Source organism: Anthonomus grandis, chromosome 22 (assembly GCF_022605725.1).
Source record: "Anthonomus grandis grandis chromosome 22, icAntGran1.3, whole genome shotgun sequence".
Lineage (NCBI taxonomy): Eukaryota > Metazoa > Arthropoda > Insecta > Coleoptera > Curculionidae > Anthonomus > Anthonomus grandis.
The window spans coordinates 38,509,749-38,533,683 of NC_065567.1; the positions used below are offsets into that span (position 1 = coordinate 38,509,749).

The 23,935-nt window shown below is 30.2% G+C and overlaps 1 protein-coding gene across 1 annotated transcript; it reads right to left on the bottom strand.

Annotated features, from left to right (window-relative positions):
* Positions 1-4,691: 4,691 nt before the first annotated feature.
* Positions 4,692-5,744, bottom strand: LOC126749063 (forkhead box protein L3). Its single transcript, XM_050458677.1, has one exon. It carries the CDS (start codon positions 5,742-5,744, stop codon positions 4,878-4,880), a length of 867 nt encoding a protein of 288 aa, XP_050314634.1. The 3' UTR covers positions 4,692-4,877.
* Positions 5,745-23,935: the final 18,191 nt, after the last annotated feature.

Consider the following 23,935-nt stretch of genomic DNA (forward strand, 5'->3'; position numbering starts at 1 on the left):
TATCATTATCGCCACGATGGCTGCATACACTACCGGAGAATACGCCGATATTGTCTTTGCTTATAGAAGAGCCAATGGTAATACGCAAGAGGCACAAAGAATTTATGAGGAGCAATACCCCAATAGGCGTGTGCCCCACCACAACACTTTTGCTAACACTTTTCGTCGATTAAGGGAAACAGGCAATCTAAATTTTCAAGAACCGAGGATCAATCGGAGGCAGTATGATGCTGTAGATGAAAACGTAATTCGCGCATTCGATGAGGATCTCACCACTAGTACAAGGAAAGTAGCTACAGATCTGAACATTTCTACATGGAAAGCATGGTCAGTTGTCAAGGCAGAAGGAAGGCATCCTTTCTATTACACCCCAATGCAAGGTAATTTCATACTACATCAAAAACTTAATTCCGCAATTTTTACTGGCATCGTGATACTCTATTCTAGGGCTTCTACAAGCCGGCTATGAGCGACGGGTACAATTTTGCCACTTTTTGCTTCACGCAGACGTTGAAAATTTTAGACGTTGGACACTTTTTAAAAAGCGTCTTATGGACAGATGAATCAACATTTACACGTGCGGGGATATTTAACTAACATAATTTACATTATTGGGAAAACAAAAACTTAAATGCGCATTTCACCAGAGCCAAGTCTTTCCAAACAAGATTCAGTGTTAATGTTTGGGCAGGTGTGATTGGGAGACACCTCATCGGTCCACACTACTTGCCGAGAAACCTCAACGGGGACAATTACTTACATTTTTTACAAAATGATCTCCCACAATTATTGGCTGATATACCCATATCTAATGAAGACGGGGCAATCGTCTTCCAGAATGACGGGTGTCCTGCACACTATCGGGTCGCCGTTAGAGAATTTCTGGACAAAAAGTATTCCCAATTCGTGGATCGGAAGAGCAGGTCCCATCGCATGGCCTCCACGGTCCCCTGATTTAAATCCTCTCGATTTTTACGTATGGGGACGTGTGAAAGAACTCGTGTACGAGGTGGAAATTGACAATCTAGACCACTTAATTCAAAGAATCAATGCCGCTTTTCTAACCGTCAGAGAAGAGATGCGACTTCGCCTTACGACAGTAGAAATGCAACGGCGATGTGGGGCATGTATAAGAGCCAGGGGAGCGCAGTTTCAACAAAATTTGTAATTTTAAAATAAATGCATAAAATAAAAAAAAACATTTTTTTACTTTATTTTCCTTTAAAGTCATGAATTGTGGCAAGTTAGTCGGCTTTGTGTTACACATCGTATATCATTGAAAAGAGTATTAACTGGAGATGTTTTTAAAACTACCTGAACATCTTGATAGATTTTAGTTTTTTTTTGCGTCAAGTTAAAGTTACCTTTCATAACTTTTTTGCTACTTGTATTAACTTTTTGAGCTCAAAACGAATTATTTCGGTATTAGTTGTACTTGATATTGATTTTTTTAGATTCAGGATACATTAAAGACTAAATACAAATGTAAAAAAAACGTGAAAAATATGCTGAAATATGCTGAAGATGTCAAAAGGCATAATTTTAGAACTAGCATAGATTTAGAACACAAGTTTATTAAGAAAATATCTTCTATCTGAGCCCATCTATATGCCCACCAAGTTTGGCTATAACCCTCCGCCAAACACCCTGTATAATTAGAATTTCGATAAAAGGAATTACTATATTTTTTGTTTATGGAAAATATATAAATTTATAGAATTATATATATTTTCCATGAAATTATATTGGTCAAAACTAGTTAAATTTTGATCCTTTCTTTCTCAATAGCCAGATATTTAATAGCATTTTATTGCAGGTATTCTAGTTTGGAAATGTTTATTCCAATTTTTCGATCAATCTAAAGAAAATTTTCATTTCATTTCAAGCATTGAATGGCTAATTTTAGCATATATATATATAATGAGACAAGTTTGTCTGCGAAGACTAGATCAGTTTATGTTTCAGTTTAATAGTGGTGGTTCAAAACCCCAAGCTAGAGCTTTATATGTATGTTTTGTTTATACTTCAGATAGTTGCTACACTGATTATCAACCACAAATTGCTAATTCCAAGAAAATAACCACAATACAATTTCTTGTTAAATTGTTAAGTTTATCAGTAGTATTCCTGCATTTTAGCAATATTTAACGCTTGTGAAATAACACAAAAGCTATACATGGATTTCTCACTACTATGTATATTTTTTAGTTTGAATATTTTATATATTATTGTTTTCATAGAAAACATCTTGTCGGACTTGCATTGTCTTATTTATTTAATGTAACACGACGTTTCGGTTGGTAAGTTGGTAAGTTACTATATCAGTTTACACTTGATAACGGTTGGAGATACTTACCAACCGAAACGTCGTGTTACATTAAATAAATAAGACAATGCAAGTCCGACAAGATGTTTTCACTGTACCATTGTCTACCACCTTCAAAAACAGATTGTTTTCATAGCTTGATGAAATAATAGAACCGTATGCGTGGCTATGATTCATTTTAACAATTACTAAACTTAAAAGCAATAACAGATCTGGTTGGGTGAAATATCAGAAGAGAGGAGGCTGAAATTAAACCATACTCTCTTTTTTAACTAATTGTTAAAAACGAGCCCAGCGATTTTAGAAATTACCTAAGAATAGAACTTTCATCAAACTATTTTATTTCATTTAACATAACACGTTTTTTGACACTAAAAAACCGGGTACTGATCCTTATCATACGTTTTGGTTAATTAATGATAAACTAAGTTTCAATTCACTTAAAGAAATCCTTTCATTTTTCTTAAGTCCTAAGTAAAAAATCAATAAAGAGTGTATCAATGCCATTTAAGTTATGCATAAATATCCCTATTATAGAATTGATCTATATTAATTATTCATAAGTTAAACTTAAATCGACTACAAAAAACTTTAATATATAAGAAGATGAGTCTCAAATTCATTTAAATTATGCACAAATTTTTCTATCAAATAGGAATGTAGTGGTCAAAACCATTATTAGTCATTTAATTTTGATCTTTTTTTTCCAATGAATGGCCAGATATTTATTAGTATTTAATTGTATGTACTCGATTCTGAAAATATATATTTAATTTAAGTATTTTTACCATAGGTATAACGAGGCAAATTTGTCTGCTAAGACGAGATCAGTTTACCTGTCAGTTTTAGCAGAGTTTTGGACCACCAAAACCCTGAGCTTTACCTCAGGTAGTTGCGCTACTGATTTTCAACCACAAACTGCTTATTTCAAAAAAATAACAATAACACAATTTCTTGTTAAATTTTTAAGTTTCTTAGTGGCGTTCGTGCACTTAAGCAATATTTAAGGCTCGCGAATTAATACAAATGTTATATATACATTAAGTTTGGCACTAATGTATATTTTTCAGTTTAATTATGTATTACTGTTTTCATAGCTTTTACTCGTGTAATTATAGAAAAGGAATTAAAAAAAAAACAATATAAATGTAGTACAATTATTTTAAATAATTTATTTTAAATAATGTAATGGGTTATTTACATGGTTGAATATCTACATATAATAATTATTTTACATTTTTTTCGTTATAAATTTAGCATTCTTAAATTTAGCAAGTATGGTTGTAACGATATATTTAAGTATATTTTTTTGTTCATAGAAAATATACATATTTATAGAAAATAAATTCAAACGTGCTATGATTTATATCAAGATTTAGACAATGTACGAACAAATATACCTAACAGCTGCCAAAATAAAATATATTAGCTGTCATTATATTAATAAAAATATCTAATTGAGGTACCCGCTAAATACATGTAAAACAATTCATAATAGGTCAATTTATACAACCATATCTGCAAATGAATGATATCTTGTTTAAAAAATTTTGTAATTTCATATATAGACAAAGATGTGAATTGGTAATTTTATTTTTTGGCAAATAATCTAAAAACATTGGTTAAAATGATGGGTATGGAAAGCTTTAGTAAAATTTACTAAAAAGCTCAATTGACGTTAACATAAATTTAGTTTATACTGAATTTAATTACACACGAAGAAGCCGTCGGGAGGGAGCAAACTTGAAAGTGGACGTTCTACAGATATGTCAATAAATATTTTAACAAATTAGGCATAATATTTATGATACTTAAATATAATATAGATAAAATAAATTGCCTGCTAATAAAATAATTGTAATCATTATAAAATTTTTTTATCAGCAACATAAAAACCGAATTCTCAAATAAATAAAATAATGACAAATATGACATTTTTTAGTGATAGGTGTTATTATTTATATATACTGATTTAGTATTATTAGTTGATATGAGAGGATAATTTTAGTTAAAACAGAGGGTCAAATAAACAATTCACATCATAATTTATCTTCCATACCGTAAAATCTAAAGCAGAATAGTTCTTTTAAATGAAAATTTTATTTGGTTTATTTGTTATATTATATGTGTGGTATATTTTTATTGATATAGACATTTAAATTAAAATGATTTTATAATTATGGTATTCATATATGTATAAAGTTGTTTCTTCTTACTAAAAGAGTTGCTTTGACTAATTTGCCATATATCTTAATTATATAACTTAGACTTATATACTTTTTATTTTGATTATAATGTCAAAATATTATAAGCAATGTTGAACAGATGTGAATTATTATTTATATTGTTGTAAATATTCCCGGTTTTAAATTATACATATATATACACACTTCTCTAGACTTGTAAATGTCAATGGATAACATTTTGCTAAAAAGATTAAAATTATATTAAAAAAAAATTCAATTTGATAACCTCTAACTTTCGATATAGTTTTAATTAATGTTATCACTGATATTTGCAGATATACAAGTTGTAAAAACTAAATTTGGTTTTAAGAAGAATCAGGACTCACGGTATGCGTCGGATCCGGAGCAGCACTAGGTCTTGATTGCAATAACGCCTGATAATAGTTTACTATTGGAAACATCGGCCAAGTTCTCGATTCTGTTGGGTCCTGTTGATCACTAGACACTACATCGATATCTTCTTCTGCAGTTTCTTCCCCCGAATCTGGAGCTAGTAGAGAAGCGACGTCAAATTGCCTTTTTCTAGTACTTCTTACGGACGCAGACGAAGGAAACACTGATGTTGAAGGTCCGGGTAAGACTGAAGGACTTACTGATAGAGGTGGAGGGCTTGGTGAATCTGCACCGTCTTCATCTACAGCTAAACCCATATGTTTCCGCACCTTCCTTTGAGCCTTTCGCCTTCTAAAATCTCCTTTTCGGAAGTCTTCAATGTTTGCGGGATGTATTGCCCAGTAGTGTCCTTTTCCATTTGCACTTCGTCCCGCTTTTATAAAACAGTCATTTAATGACAAATTATGGCGAATTGAGTTTTTCCAACCTGGGGCTCTGGTACGAAAATATGGGTAATTATCCAAAATATGCTGATAAATGTCGGAAAGCACTAATTTGCCTTCGGGCGAGCCCAAAATTGCCATAGCTATAAGTCCAATATAGCTATGCTGTGGCTTCGGTTCTTCGGGTTGTAAAGCCCGCGGAAATAGTGGATAGCACGTTAAAGGAGATGGAAACGCATTTAAAAGTGGATATCTTAATCTCTCTGCAACAGCATATTGGTAAAGCTGTAATCTATAATGATCTAAGGGCAAAAGAGCCCTCGGACCGTTAGGATCTAAGGCAAATGGCATGGGTAATCGTGGATTGGTGTTCGTTGAACTTTCGTTGCTACACATCCTTTAAACGACACTAATAACACTAAAACTGTTCACTAGTTCTATTTAGACACTAAAACAAACTCAAAATGTCACAAGTCCGTTTAAGGCCATGAAAAAAATCTCTGGGAGAGGGTAAACGAAACTGTTACTGTACTACTAAAGCACCCATCTGGGTATCTAAACATGTAACAAACACTAACTATTTGTCGACCAATATTTGATAACAGTTGATAGGCGGGGATTGTAGCGGCCAATAAGAGATCGTTTTGCCCTTCCGGTGCTGTAAAACCCCGCCTCGCCATGATGTCGATCTTCCAACTGCCTGCGTTCGCCCCTTAAAAAGAAAAATATAACTGGGGCCTACAAAATCTTTACTATTTGTATGTCTAAATCCATCGAATTTACATTTTACATTTGGTTAATACATATAGGTATTTCGGAGAACAATATCTACCCGCGGTGCTTCTTTTTTACAGTTTTCTTGGCTTAATTTTTTTTAAAGGATAATAGTTTTGATAGGGGTTATACATAGACAATAGAAAATATATATTAGCAGTTCATGCTTAAAAATTGTCGTTTTCTACAGATTTGCCTATAGCGAGGTAAAATTAGCATACATATATCAGGATTATGAATATTAAAAAATATTTTCCAAAACAGCAAAAATTCTTTTTGTGTGACACTGGTTTTTTCTTTACTTGACTATTACTGCGTTTTTTATTTTTCCACATTACTCAAAATAACTTTGTACGTAAAATTAATCATTTAAACTTACAAAAGTTATTGGGTACCACCTAAATTAACTGGTATACAAACCCTCAAACGTTAATAATTTTATTTATTCCTTTAATTAATGATCAACAAAACACTACAAAAAATAGGGACACATTGTAGTGTTTTGAAAAAATAGGGACAAGAAATAGGGACACAGAAACCGATTAATTTTCTTTTTGTCAATCCGTAATAGCATAGTAAGAAGGCTGTTGTTGAAAAGAAAATTTAATAGAGTTACTAGTTTATAAGGTTGAAGCTTAACATTTTTAATGGGTTATATACAAACTAATATTATATTCGGAATACCCGACTCTATTACGGATTTAATTTCATTTTTGTTTATTTTTTTTATATACATATGGCAACTTTTTTTTTTAATGTTATTCTTAGTTTTATCTTTTATGGATATGGCTAGGTTAGCTAGTTATTTTTCGGGGGCATGGCATTGGCGTGGGGTGCTGACGGAGGGTAATAGGAACAATCTTGTTTTTTGTAATGGATGATAATGGCGGAAATGGCCAGTTTGGTCTTAATACTCATCAATTATTGAAATCTAATAATAAGTTTTTATGTGGTCATCTCAATATTTGGTCCCTTAATACTGGATTCGATGAATTTGTAAATTATATAACTGATAATAATTTTGACATTTTGGAATTGACTGAGACCTGGTTAACAGCTTATACTGATAACTTGGCACATCAAATTGAGGGTTATAATTTCGTCAGGCAAGATCGATTAGGGCGTGGCGGTGGGGTCGGTTTTTATGTTAAAAAAATATGTTAATTTTGAAGTTTATCATATTCACAACCCGCCACAGAACTTCGAATTTTTAGGCATAAAAACTCAGATTTCTAGCAAAAATATTTTGTTTACCGTGATATATCGTCCTTCATCAGATATTAACAGTTTTCTTGATTCCATTGAGGATCTATTTACAAATATTGTTCCTTTATTTGACCATGTGATTTTTATGGGGGATATTAATATTAATTTACTAAAGAAGTGTAGACTTTCTGACAGATTTTTAGCGCTCTTAAATACATCTGATTTAAATCAAGTAATAACCGAGCCTACAAGATGGAATATATCTAACAATACAAGTACCCTATACTTGATGTCATTATTATAAATAAATATTTCCCAATAAATGGTGTCGGTTCGTTGTCTTTGCCACAAACCATTAGTGATCACAGCTTAGTATTCTGTTGTCTTGAGTTTCCTATAAAAGTAAAGAGGGACATTTTAAAATGAAATGTAGGAATTATAGTGTTATTAATATGGATTTATATGAGCATGACGATTTAAGACTTAATTGGGATAATATCTATTACGTAAATTCCGTTAACGATAAACTTGTGGCTTTTAACAACAATATACTTTGTTTAGTTGACAAACATGCGCCAATTAAGACTAAAACTATTAAAAATAAACCATTTACTCCATGGATAACGGACAATATTAAATTGCTTATGAAGCTACGAGATAAAGCACTGCGAAAATATAAAAAAATAAGACTTATTATTATAGGCAATTGCGAAACTATACAAAACATGCTATTCAGCGGGAAAAAATATCATATTTTAACACACTTTCTACAAAAAAAAAATCGTGATTTTTGGATAAATGCTAATAAACTACATCTAACTAAATCAAAGAATACCGATTTGCCTTGTAATTTTAGTAATCCAGAAGCCCTAAATAATTATTTTTCTCAATGCGTTAACCAAATTAACAATAATATATCACAAACCAAACTAAATTTTTACAATGAAAATAAATGGAATAATAGTATTCAAGAATTAAAGTCTTTTTGATGAAGAAAGGGTTAACAGTATAATTAAGACCATAAAATCAAATGCTATAGGAGCTGACGGACTTTATATAAATGATATCAAGGTTTGCCTACCTTTTTGTAAAAAACCACTTCTAAACATTTTAAATACTTGCATTCTTACAAATGTATATCCTGATATCTGGAAAAAAGCACTTTTAAGACCCATTTCAAAAATGTCTAATTCAAAAGAACTAAAAGACATAAGGCCTATAAGTATTTTATCAGTAGTTTATAAAATTCTAGAAAAGCATATTCACCAACAACTTTTGTTAACTCATTTGGTATACTTCCAGATATGCAATCGGGATTTAGGAGGAATTATAGTACAACTACTAGTCTGGTGGGAATGTTGATAATATAAGACTTAACGAAGAACATAAACAAAGCACTTTCATGGCGGTGCTTGATTTTAGCAAAGTATTTGATACTATAAATCACTTAATGCTCCTTGCAAAGTTGGGATATTTTGGTTGTTCCGAATCTACAGTTTCTTTTTTTGATTCCTATTTAAAAAATAGATTACATTAGGTGTTCTTAAAAACCAACAATGGAAGTTTGGAGCACTCAAGGTATCTTGATTTGGAAGTTGGTGTTCCTCAGGGCTTCATATTGGGACCTCTTTTATTTTCGATTTATAACTATTATAACTGTATTGAACATTGTAAATTACAACAATATGCTGATGATTTACAGATATACATGCCATTAAATTTTTCAAATTTTAATATTTCTGAGCAAAAAATTAAATCGGATATACTAAACATAGTTAATGATTCCAATGAGCATAACTTAAAAATTAACCCTGCTAAATCTAACATCATTTTATATGGCTGTAAGTCAGGAATTCTGAGACACTTATATGAAAGTATAAATATTGAGGTTAATGGAGAAAAAATGCCAGTTGTCAATAAAGTGAAAATATTAGGATTGACTTTAGGTTCTAACTTTTGTTTTGAGACACACATTAAGAACAAATTAAATATAGGCTATATGCGTCTTAGAAATCTGTACAGATTTAAAAATGTCTTAAAGAGTAAAACCAAATATTATCTCTGCAATAGCCTTATTCTATCCTTACTCGATTACGGTGATATCGTATATTCTAATTCTATAACATCTGAGCTTTCTAGATCTATACAAAAATTCCAAAATAGCTGTATAAGATTTTCTTATAGCGCTGCCTATCGGGAGCATATCACACCTTATTTAAACATAAATTCTATTTTAAATATGGAAAGGAGAAGAAAATAACACATACATGCCTTTATATATAAAATAATAAAGTCGGGTCAACCCTCTTATTTAAATAAATTATTTACTACTCTCTCGCATTTACACAATACTCGTAATGTTGGAAATTTTAGGATACCTCAACATAGAACAAGTAACTTCCACAAGTCATTTTCGGTTGTCGGAGTTACAATGTGGAATAACTTGCCAAATAATTAATAAAGATTTGTCACTTAATAAATTTTACATCAAGATTAAGCAAATTCATCTCGACTCCCAACGAGATGCCTAGTAGTATGACTAGTAGTATAAACTGCCAAATTAACTAAGACCGAAGATAAGCTGGCCTGTTCAATTTTTCTTTTGTGGTTCTCTTTTGTCTATTCTTGTTGCCTTCCGTCGCATGCCAGCCAAATTGCTTTGCCATTTTTAGTTTTAGTTTTGTTCTTTTTTAGGTTAATTTGGATTTTTTTTTAATGTTTATTTATAATGTTTTCAAGGCCTGTTTCACGCAAATTGCGCTATTGGTTTTATATAATCGCGAAGCAGTTCCTTTTACCAAAAATTGTCAATTTTTTTTCTCATGTAGCTAGCAATTATATTTATAACTATTTTTTTGGTAATAAACTTTTTTGACTTTGACTTTGACATTTACATTTTCTTTAAGCGCTTCATTTTCTTAAAACAATGGATGTTCGGTATTGGTCCAAACTAAGTCGAAATGTCCATAGATGAATAACGGACATTTTATGGATAATAATTTTACGCTCCAATGGACTTCAAAATAACTTTGTCCAATGCATTTTCATTAGCCTTTTAAAAGATGCTTTAAAAAGTTATAATAATAATATTATATATAATATTATATTATACAGTGCTTTCATTTCAAAACAATTCACCCTTAATAACTTTCTTCTTAAAAAAAAAAAAAAAAAAAAAAAAAAAAAAAAAAACACGTCAAATAAGATATACAGGGGGACGTTTAATTATGCATTTACTGAAGTTTTGTCAATAACGTCCTCACCTCCAGCTAACCTCACTTTAATATCTCAAATGGGAACCCGCCATCGTGTGATACATCATGGTAAGGAGCGTAAAATTCTCTATTTAACGGTACAAAAAAAAAATGAAATCGGTAAATGTGTAAGCAAATAGATAGCGAAAAAAGTCTAGAAATAATGAATATTTTATTTACGCCAAACTGTGGTATTTTAAATGAATACTTTTAGTGTGGTACCTACATCATTTTAAAATTCCTACATTTTTTATAATAGATCATCAAAAAAAAAACAAGCAATTTAAAAGTTAAAATGTGTGGTAACAAACAGTACATTTAGTTCAAGCAAATTATTTATTTTTTTTAAGTAAAGAATGTATACCGTTATTTGCGAGAAAAAAGAGTGTCTTCAAATTTTTTGCAATTATTAAGGGTGGATCGTTTTGAAATGAAAGCACTGTATAATAATATTATATGAGTTAAATAATACTTAAGTCCAGTTGAGAAAGTTGTTAAGAAGAAAATTGTTGACAAGGCATTGCGGACTCTTATTTTTATAGATACATTAGTCCATCTCTGATCGAGAAATATTGCTTAAATATATAGGACATTAAACAAATAAAAATAAAAATCCATCTTCAGTCGAAAGTCTAACGACGCGTTATTGTATAGCATTTTTCTGTTAATATTCCTCTCATTATAATGTGTATGAGTAAATATCAAATACCTATTCAAATTTAAGATAATAGGCCTTAACATTTTTATAGTCTAGATATAATTATCAATATAATATAAATTATCATCGTCTCTAGATATTTCTAAAAGTTTGGAAAATCATGTTTAAAATAACAAAAAAAATCTTTTTTTGTATTAACAGCAAAAATTGCAATATTAAAATAAATACTTATTTTGACACCACAATAATATATTTTATTCCAAAAAAAGTATTTAAGATATTCATGACGTAAATAAGATGTTTTTTCAAAGCATCTCTGTGCTATCTGAGTGACTGACTCTTAACCATTTTTTTGTTTCAGAATTATTTGGATATACAAAATACATTTTTTGAACATCTTGTATTATGGATGAGACAAAGTTTACCTCATCCATTAAATAACCTCATGTAGAAGGTTGCTGACATGCTTTTTTATATATCCCTTTGCATTATCGAATTATTTGTCATTATTACCAGTGGACATTATTGTTTAATTTTGTGACATTTGTCTCATCCTAGAGGATAAATTAACGGATGTCCGTTAAACCTTTATGCTTCCTAATAGAGAAAACCTTTGGATATCCATAGGACACATTTATGCTTTCTGCGATTTACAAGTATTCCTAAACTATAAGTAACTTATTATGCAATAATATTATTTTTCATTTAAAAAATTAGGATTTTTAATTGAAATTTCTATTATAATAAAATTTAACATACTTTGTTATGTTTTTAGTGAAAAAGTAAGGTAACTACAATGTTTATTTGTAAAATTATAATGCTCATAATAAGCATCAAATTTTATATCAGAACTCACATGGTATATTTTCTGTATGTTTCCTACTTGTAGGTTAGAACTGCAAACTTATAGGGGATTTATAAAATATTTAAGGTGAACAAACCAAAAAAATAACTATCTATGTTCTACGCCAATGTGTAAATTTCCGAATAAATTTGCTTGAGATTAAAATTTAGTTGTACTTAATAATGACAACATAAACACATTTCAAAATTTAATTAATATAATTGTAACTGCTAAAACTATTATTGTAGCTGCTAAATGCAACTTAAAGAATAATTGGATATAATATATATAATAGTTAATTACAAAAATAGATTTGGCATATATAAGGACTTCAATTCAGACAATATCATGTTGGAAACAAAATTTAAAAATTCCGTAAAAAATAAAATAAAAGTACTCAGAAATATTTTTTTTAAAGATAAATGGAGTAAGGCATGCTAAAACAATGGAAAACTACTTTTTAAAAAATAACTCCATTAATTGTAGTAGTATCTGAAAACTTTTTATTGAAGAAAAACTGACAAGTAATATACAGAAAGTCACCGAAGAGTTTTTCAAATATTAGTACTAATATTGCTAAGGAAGTACAATTACAAAATTTGGATGAATATACGATGTTCAATAAAGTTGCTGTGTTCATAGATCTACGCAAGGCATTTGATGTTGTGAATCACGACTTTCTACTAAGGAAATTAGAGAACATGGTTTTCGCGGTACGATAAAGAGGTTGTTAAAGTCTTATTTGAATAATCGTAGACAATACATAATAATAGATGAGACTTCTAGTTCAATTTTGTACAATAAGAGTGAAGTTTCATAGGAATCCGTATAAGGACTCTTGTTATATTCATTATTTAAGTAAAGCCTACAGTTGGCAAGTTTAAAGTGGGGAAATACCTTTACCATACTTGGTCATATTGCAAATGATGATCTCAATCTGTACTATAGATGGTTGTTACAAAATAATTTAAAGATTATTATGGATAAAACCAAATATTTGATATTTAAACAAAAAAATAAAACCATAGCAGATGTGAATATTTCAATTACAAATTATAAAAAACGGACAACGTCAAATATTTGGAGCTTATTTTAAACGAATATTTAAACTGGAAACCACATATTGTATTTACGAAAAGCAAAATTATATAGATATTAACGATGGGAAAATAGTTCAAAATAATATTAAAGAAAATAAAATAAATTGCTTTAAATATTATTTTATATCATAATGCATCAATTATGTAATCATTTAGGATCATACCGTCACAAACAAAAAATTATTGGTTTGATATATATATGACGTATGCGTTCATTGCGTATTTTTTATATTTTTTTGACCACTATATTTTATAATTTTTCTTTAAATCAATTTTACGATTAAACATAAAATTATTCTAAAAACTATTTTTTTTTATTATTAGATAGGAACGTTATTTTGTTGTATTTAATTCTTTCCCCCGGTTTTTAAAACTGGTATTAAAGAGTTCTGCTTTTTCATTTTTTTTTAATTATAAGTACCATTAACTTATTTTTACAATAATTATTATTCGTAATTATTAAGTATGTGGTTTTTTGCTGTATTTCATTTTACTTAAAGAGCTTATTTGTTTCTGTTACCATATTAAAAAAGGAAATTTGGATAAATAAACATACTAATAGAAATACCAAAATTGTAAGATAAAAGTGTTTTTATACAGAATATTGTTTACATAATATTCAGTAACCAATATTATAAAAATAAAAATAAAGCAGTATATATGACGTAAAATTTATTCTGAAAAAATATATGCTTTCAATAATATATCATGGAATCAATTTTAGTTATAGGTACGTTAGATAAAATTCGGAAATTTCTGAATATATACAGAAACTATATCAAGAAAAGCTTATATACCTTACAGTACAAAATTCTTAACGCTGTCAAAATAAAAATGCACTAATTTTACGGTATGGGCAACGTAAACTTTCTGAAATTTGCATATTTATTTTTCGTAGTGAATCATTGATCGATGTACAAATATAATTTATTTAACTTTTATTAATTTTATTCTATTAACAGCGATCGTTTAGTTTTTTTTTATGTCTTGTTTTGATTGATTCAACATCAAAATTTTGTATTGTTATAACGAAAAAGATTATTAAGTCCGAACAAACTCAACAGTTAAATATTGACTAAATTAATAATGGCGAATATTAATTATTAAATATGTAAACAGCATCATAAGCTGTCAAGAACTTTGTTTGTCAGTTGTATTTATTATTTGTGCGTTTAGTATGTTTAAGATAGGCAAAAGGGAGGGAGAATAAATATTATTGACTTTTGACTTATTTACGGCTTATTCACTGAAATGCCAAGTCATTTCTCATAAGTATTAATTTTTTAAGTTGTGTTTTTTCCCAATACCCTAATTTGTACTTATTTATGATGAATTATAGCTGTGTTAGTAAAATAATACCAGGCTATACTCTATTTCAGAAGTGTATAGAGCAATAAACTGGGGAATTCCGTTCTGTTTGGCTACATTTCGTGGTAGTTCATAGGCGCAGGTACTTATAATATTTATGAATTTAATTTTTACGGATTAAATGCCTTTATTTTGAAAGAGATTAAATACTAAATAAATACTTTTAATCCTTTTGTATAGGTACCTATCTTTTAACGCTTTGTAACATGCAAAAATGGGGTCAGGTACTATATACAGACTATAAATACTTTTAAATCATATTTTAAACGTTAGTAGTCACTGCTACGCTGTAGTGTAATCACAATATTATTATCCCAATATTTAAAAAATGGAGGTATTCAGTCCAACGAAAAGATGTACTAAAAATTCTCCACTATCGCTGAGTGAAAAAGTTATTATTTTAAATGTACATGATTGCATAAAACACGATTACCCTAGTTTTACTGTGCAAGAAATTGTTGAAAAATGTTCTCGAATGAGTGGAATTGGAAAGTCCACCATTTTCAAATTGTTGCGGGAAAGAAAAGTAGCAGGTCAAGTGGAATCTCCCAAGCAAAAGCCAGGAGGACCTACAAAAGTCCTTGATGAAAATGCTAAATGTATAATTCGAAGAATAGTTCACTCTTTTTATTTTAAAAAGGAAATACCCACCCTAGACAAAATTTTAATGGAGCTTGGCCGAGATGACAGTATTCCGTTGATAAGTAGAAAACTTTTATGGAAAACTTTAAAAAATATGGATTTTGCCTGGGAAAAGCATAACCGCAAACTGGAGGACACACTTTTACTGGAGAGCGACGAAATTGTTTGTTGGAGACGACAATACTTGAGAAGTATCAAGCAGTACCGCAGGTAGCAAAAGAAAGTTTTTTATCTTGATGAGACGTAGATTAACAAAGGTTATATAGTCCAAAAAATGTGGCAAGACAAAAATATAACCAGTGCTCGCCAAGCTTTCATAGAAGGCCTGTCTACGGGTATTAAAGTACCTTCGGGAAAAGGAAAAAGACTTATAATCACACATATTGGAAGCGAAGAGGGATTTTTAAAAGAAGGTCTGCTAACCTTTGAGTCGACTCGCACAGGAGATTACCATGAAGACATGAACTCAAACGTTTTCGAGGACTATTTTGGTGAAATGATAAAATTTCTTCTGGCTAATTCGGTGGTGGTTATGGATAACGCAAGCTATCATTCACGGCGAATAGAGAAGACGCCAACTTCAAGTTGGAAAAAGCAAGAAATTATCGATTGGCTGACTGCAAAAGGTATTGCGTTTGAAGCAAATTTGATAAAAAAAGAACTGCTGGCAATAGCAAACTTACACAAAACTCGTTTCATGAAATACGCCGTGGAAGATATAGCCCAAAAATATAATATAACTGTACTGCGCTTACCGTCATATCATTGCGAACTAAATCCTATAGAACTGATATGGGCGCAGGTAAAAGGATTTGTAGCAAGACAAAACACGACTTTTAAAATGAAAGATGTTAAGCTACTGTTTGATTAAGCCATTACGGAAGCGACACCAGAGAATTGGCGAAAAGCAGTCCAGCATGTAATTAAGCAAGAGGACAAAATGTGGGATCTTGACAACCTCATCGATCGATCGATGATAAATTATAATATTATCGATCGATCGATCGATAATATTATAATTTAAAATTGTTATACTATTCAAAAAGTGCCAGATCCAAAAGTGACATTTTCAACTGTTTTACTCTACATATTATGTTCAATAAATTTGTGAAAAAAATATATTATTCCATTTAAACAAAAGTAACTTTCTAAAATAAAATAGCATTTAAGTACATTAATTATAAGGTAAAAAACAAGTCCCAGTTGCACGCCTTTGGCGAACCGTTTTCAATGTTTATCAGTGGGTAACAATGGGCAAAACTCATAAATTGACCCAAAACCGGGTGGCACTACCTGCAATCAACGAAAAGAAAGAATTTTACATTGAAACTAATACCCAACTAAGGTAGTGGCATAAAATATTGGTGGATCACCAGGTACCACTTTTGCATACCTAATGAGGTTTTATTGCTCTACACACTTCTGAAATAGAGTATAAATGAAAAAATTAAAGTAAGGTATAAACCCAAGACAAAAGTAAGACTATTTGCGTATTTTAGTGCAATGCTCAATATTTGATTAACTTGAAGCAATATTAAAGAAAAAAAAAATGTTTTAAATAAACATATTTTTGTACACTTATTTTTTGCTTTACAGTTTCAATTAATTACAAAATGCACATTATAAAACCTTTATAGAACATGCTAGGCAATATAAAATCCAGTTAATTTTCAAATACTTGCATGGGACATCTGATATAAATACCTATTATACCATAACTTTAAGGTGCGCGGATTTATATACTAACTATTGATAATTATTGTTTATAATCCACTTTATAGTAATAATAATTATCACACATCATTTAATATTTATAAATTTAGCGCCCATAAACTAATGTCATTCTATTAATATCGGAAATACATTCATATAATATAGGTACTCTCTGTTTATTGATTTAATATACAAAATTTATAGATTGATACCATCATTTATTATTTTAATAACCGATTAACATATTAACCTGATGTTCACTGTTTTGATTTAACTTATAGGATTCATAACTTAACTACCTACAGAAATATGCGTGTTTATTATAATTAGTCGTTTAGTCGTTGTTTCTCATTGGTGCTAAGTTAATGTCAGCTTTTATAGGTTCAATGTAGTTTTTTATTAATATCACGTATCTTTTACTTTTGGTGTATGCAAAAAATAAATAGATTTTACTTATTATACTTAGCTGTTCTTATATTATATATGTATATTATATCTATAATGACAAAAAGTTCTAATGCTTCATGCGAAATTGCTGTATGAGGCTTTCATATAATATAACATATAGAGCGCATAGAGATTTTTAAAACAAAAACCCATTTTTTTAATATTTCTTATTTGTTACTAAGTTGAATTTTTTATTTTTTATTATTATCATGTGCAAATATACTGTATTTTTTAATAATATTAAAGATTTAAAAACTATTATGTAATTATTAAACAGGAGTACCAAAATAAATTCACATTTTCGAATTTTTTTATTCATTATAAAAGCTTTTAATGTTGTTTCGTCCCTACATAAATCTAAGCATGTTTTTTCATTATTTAATATGAAAACATAAAAAGTGAAAAAGTCATGAAATTCAAAACAAAATCGAATACACTGAACGACACTATTGATAAAGTAAATATGGCAAATTTCGACGTATACATAAACAGGGTAGGTAGTTCTATATAATAAATAAAAAAACACCCTGTCACTCTATTTATGATGCTGTTCCTAATATCAAAGTTGCATTGATTTATCCATGATTTTAACTTTAAAATATGCAGAATGTATTTTAATATTATGACGAAATTCAGGCACGTATTCCTTGTGTAATGTACCCATGTATACATATTACATCTTTATTCCTATATATTCCGATATGCTAAATTATTTTATTTTTATGTAATTTCCTTTGACGATTAGAATGTAGTTAGATGACCAAATTATATTTTAGGTTGCATTTTAGGCAAAAGATTCAAGTTAATTAAGTTGTTTCGTTATTTAATTCCAGAAATAAACAGTAAAGTTGTACAATACCCGTGAACCTATGAGTTACCTCTTGTACCTCAATTGTGATCGCTTTATTGTTAGGACCTATTAATAACTTAAGAATATATCATAATATAAAACTGCAGAATGAAACTCATAGCAATAATGTTGTATCAGTCGTAATAATTTAATTAACAATAAGTACATTATTAAAAGTAAATTATTTTCCATCGTCCATTACACTTACATAAAATCAAGCAAAAAATTTCCTATGAACATATGTACTAGATGTTTTAGGTTTTGAACTAGAATTGTAAAAAATTTGTTTTTTTTTTTGCTAAATTGATTATTTTTCTAAAAATGAATACGCAGGTTCTATGCATCTAGAGCTATTTTTCTATACACAATTTGAATTTTTATATTCGACTTTTCTTTTAATAAAAAATATTTTTGCATTTTTAATATAATATCTGATTTCTCGAACCTTTTTCACCCGATACACGGTTTTTGCAAGTATAAAAACCATTTTTTGTGAATAACCATTAACGCCTATAAATCTGATTATGGTAACAATCAAGTTTTGTTACTATGTAACAATTACTTTTGTTACCATTATTATTCTAATTAATAATTTATTGTATTTTTTAAGGAACTGAAAATTTGCAATTAAAAGACTTTCGTTCTTCCAAGAAGTTAAGGATATATGTTCAGGAACGTTTTTATTAAATTTCATCCAAGAACGTCATTGAATTTTGTTGAAATATTAAAAAACCTCTGTAGACAGATGTGCACTGTTTTTAGTATTAAGTTTTGTAGCTACTACACGGATCACTGTGGGTTTTTTTGGAATTCAATTATTTCTTTTGTTAAATCAATCTTTTAATGAAAACTATTTGATTCTTATTTTACGACTGCTATTCATAGGATTTAAAGCAGAATTTAGAACATAAATTGTTGATTACCGTTGGTTAATCAAATAAATAACATTAAATTAGTGAAGGAATTCATAAACATTTGATCGTCACGCTTGTACACTTGTGAGTGCCGTTCGTTGATTTAAGGTGCAAAATTATTTTTGTTAAATAGTGTCAATATTAATAATGAAATCAATTTAAATTGAAGGTTCTAGCAATTCTTACAATGGAAAAACCTTATTGGCATAAAGTGATTTCATATTACACAAAATTATCTAACATATTAAATTTAGACCTTTTTTTAGACGTACATTTCATTTCAAAGACGCTACACTGAAAGAAATCAGGGCGCGCTGAATTGGTTCAGCTCATAGCACATCTGCTTCTGTGTTTGCAAATCTTTATAATTGGATAAATGAGGTTAAATGTGGCCATTCATCCACAAAAGATGAACGTAGTTCAACAGGCCCTATAGAAAATTACTGTTCCCGCAAATATTCAAAAAATGTGGATTCTTTTAATTATTTCACTTAAAAGACACTGTAAAAAAAATTGGCAACATGGGTGTCGCGTTTGCTGATGACGGTGAAATTAGCCGACAAGGAGAACCACAATCTTTCGGGATGGATGCGGCATTATTTTCATAGATTTTTTGCGATATGGATAAACGATAATAGGGATGTATGGTATGCATAGTTATTGCATCGGTTAAGCGAGGAAATGAAAGAAAAACATCACGTTAGAGATGTGCGGATAGTATCTACTCCATACTTTAATATCTGATACATGCGAAGATTCGAAGTAATCGAATCCTTCGACCCCAACTACTCGTTACTCGAATACTTTTTTAAATCCCAAATTTCCATGTCACCGTATTATGCGTACTAAATATATTGTATAAGTAAAATATGGCAATATTGTTAATAAAATGAAATATACGGCCGCCGATCGGCCCAACAATAATTAATCAATAAGACCTATTTATATTTATCCGGCGTTGTCGCCAGTCGCCACGCACTTGCTTGATACTTCGATACTCGATACCTTGTTCTAGGTAAAAGTATTTGAATTCGTCCGTCGTGCCGGATTACTTTTTATTAGCTTAAGTATTAAATTATCATTTTGCAGCCCTAAATTTAATATAGGTATTCATATAAAGTCTTAATATTTGCCTGTATATTCTCTAACAACTAACAAGTATACAAGGAATGACTACTTTGTAACGAATACAAAGTATCTGATACTTATAATAGTTAAAATATTAGATATAAAGTATCTGTATCTACTCATTACTTATAAAAGTAATCGTTGCACATCACTACATCACGTTTAAAGAAAAAAATCGTCTGGCATCTTGACATTGCGCATATGCATATCTGTGTAGTTTTGGTGTCCAAAATTACAGAATTGAAATTCCAATTGTTACAAAATCCACCGTATTCACCAGATTTGGCTTCCATTATCTTTCCGAATTTGAAGAATTATACTTCCACCATATTTGGAAGAAAATTGAAGAAAATATTTAGAGCTGAGAGAAAAAAACACTGTTTCAAGAACTTACGGAACGATCTTCGAATTTTTCCCAAAATATTGTATCAATACCTGTACAGTTAAAGAGGAAATGCTATCCAAGCGTTTATATCAGTAAAACAACGATAACAAATACAAATCCCAGTTTGTTGAAAACTACTTGGTTAAGTAAACATAAGACTCCTTTAGTGGATTGGCCCACACAGCCTCTAGATCTTAATCCTATAGAAAATTTATGAGATTATGTCGTTAAGAAGATTTGCCATTTTCTGTGAAAACGGTGCAAGACTTGGCACCTAAAAGTTGGAAAGTAGTAAATATCAGTAGGTTGCTATCTACTTGTAGTTTTTATTCGGGTTCAAGTTCTCAACTTTTGACCAAAATATTAATTTTGTGCATTTTTCTGTTTGTTGTCTATTTTGTTTTCAAAATAAATCAAATTAGGTGGTATGTTATATTTAGTGTAGTAAGATAAATTTGTTATTTGTTACTTTATGCTTCCTGATTTCTTCAAACTAAATATCTTACATTAAAAAGTTTTTACTTTTCGATTTCCAGATAGTTCTTGATGTTGGCGATAATTACATAGATCAAAATGGCCTAGGGGACGAGGAAAAAAACGTTTTATTATTTGTTGGATATTCCTAGAAGATACCTTATCACATTCATCAATTAAGTTACTCTTGTTGATATTAAATAAATAGCAAGCAAACAACTTGATCGTGAAATACGGCCACGAGTTAATGGGGCAGCATGAATACTGGCGATATCGCAGATGTTATAATTCATTGTTGTGGGAAAAATACATACTGGTCCAACAAGAGCAACAGAACTTATACATGATAGGAATATGAAAGGTACCAAAGCGAACCCTTGCTCTCTTCGGCTGGAGTTTCGATATGTTTTTGAACTACTCTAGTTCCCATTGAAAAGGTGAACACAAATTCTGGAACCCACTGTTCGTCCTCGCGATACAGAATTTGGTAAAAATTTTGTACTTATTCAAGACAATTCACGTTTGCACATTGCAAGAAATGCTAGAAACTTTTTGACAGCATAATATTTAGGTATTACCAATGCCTGCGCAATCCCCTGACTTCAATACTATCCTGAGCACATTTGGCATATGTTGAAAAGACATAGGTGTTTGTCATGACGTGTGTGTGAAGAGGTGTTTTAAATCACGGAAAGACAAGGGAAGAACTGCTGAACTCTATGTGAAACAAATTGAGCAAAACGTCATTGACAATTTAGTTAGGAGCATTCCAAAAAAAACTGTCGAGCTGTAGTTAATAACAAGGGTGGTCATAAACTCTATTAAAAGGACTTTTTTAACTTTTGTCTCTATTAAATTTCGTATTTTCGAATTTTCGGTATTTTACTTCTGTAAATTGTCTTACAGTATTATTATTATTAATTCTCCGGTAAAAGGCAATGAACTTTTGTGTTTTTGATAAATATAATGTTCAACGGTGTTTCTAAAATATAATAACTCATGAAGTTCGTGTATTATTGGTTGAAATATTGGTGAACTATTTCTTAATATGATAATATGACACCGGACTTCCTAAAAATATACCGACAAACTTCAAGGCGTGGTAAGCGACATCAAAACAGATATTTTTTTTAAATAAACATATGGCCGCAAAGGAGCTGTTTGCGCTCTAAAGCAAAAAAACTGTTTTTGGTACTATTATTTTGCGCAATAACTGAATCCCTATTTACAGTGCAAAAAACATTTCTTCATCATTAACTTTCCGAACATTCCCAGCTTAGGATCGTGAAAAAAATTTTTTTTTTTTAACATGTTCATCAACTTGCATTGATTTAAAATTTGCATTAAAATTTCAAATAATTTCTCATTTAAAGAATGCATCTGGCTTACAATGAGGTTCTCTGCAATGGAAGAAACCTCATCATTAAAACCTTTTCTATTCATCGCCTTGGAGAGATTGAAACACTAAGACGTCCTGGCGGAGTATTACACTATGTAGAAGATAACCAATCTACAAGTGTTCGTGCAATTACGCACGTGATAGGATAATCTAGGGATTCGGTACATTGAGTCCTCCAGGAACAACTTTTCTACCCTTTTCATTTACAAATGTCCCTTCTTTAAATCTTGAAGATTATCCGCCTCGGTTACTTTTTGTCAATAGTTTTTGAATCGTAACGTGCCTGATTTTGAAAAAAAAATTATTTTCAGGTTGAAGCATGTGTCATGCGCGGTGGTTACTTCAATACCAGAAACAGGCATATTTAGCATAATGAAAATCCGGACGTTGTGGCCCCTAGAAGACACCAACAACAAATTTCTGTAAACATCTGGACTGGTATTTTTGGAGAAAACATAATTTTTTACTTATTGCCTGCCCGTTTGAATGCAGATATTTACCTTTTCTATAAAATACTTTGCCTTGATTATTGCGAAACATCCCCATAAACAAGTAGTTTCAACATGATGGGACACTCCACTTTTTGGTGCAAACGTGCGCCGGTATTTAGATCAGCGATTTTCCCAACGATGTATTCGAAGGGGAGGTCCCGTTGCCTGAACCCCGCGTTTTCCTGATCTCAACCCTCTAGACTTTTTTCTTTGTGATTATCTGAAAAGTTTGATATATCAAGCACACGTGTTCCTAATGAGGAAGATCTGCTAGCAAGGATAATGGCGGTACTCATATAGAAGCAATTCCTGGAATGTTCTTTAGTATTAGAAATGGGCTATTGCCTTATTGGTAGTAGAGAATCTAGGCCAGTAAGATTTCGAAACGACTTTACAAGGCCGGCTTTTTCTTTTGGGCTTATCTAAAATCAAAGGTAATGAAATAAAAAACAGAAAATTTAAGGTAAAATATTTATTAACGAGCAAGCTATTTTAAAAGTTCATATTTAAGACGAAGTTCAAATAATTATTTCTATCGTGAAGATCACTAATAACTCCTAAATCACAAATATTTAAGTAAATATTTCGGTTAATAGTAAGTGTGTTTTACCTTAAGATATTGCACCTTCCTAATATTTATTAAAGTCTGTAGCGCTAGACGCAAGAGGTTAAACTACACTCAATATATTCTTAAACAGTTCGTATATTTACAAAATTACACGTTAACAAATTATTAATTTTAGTCGAAGGTTGAATTATTTCTCTCACCTTATCAATAGGAATAACAAGTCTATATGCTAGTCCTAGTTATGCGTCACAATACAATGTGTCCTGAAAAACTTAAATCGCATTCCCCAATGTTACCTCATTAATACAACAATACTGTTGTTATGGGGGTATTAAGAAAACAATACTGAATTTTGTATTTGGACCAGAATTC

Excerpts from the sequence above, each read along its gene's own strand:
- LOC126749063 (XM_050458677.1), bottom strand. The coding sequence starts at position 5,744 with ATGTGTAGCAACGAAAGTTCAACGAACACCAATCCACGATTACCCATG.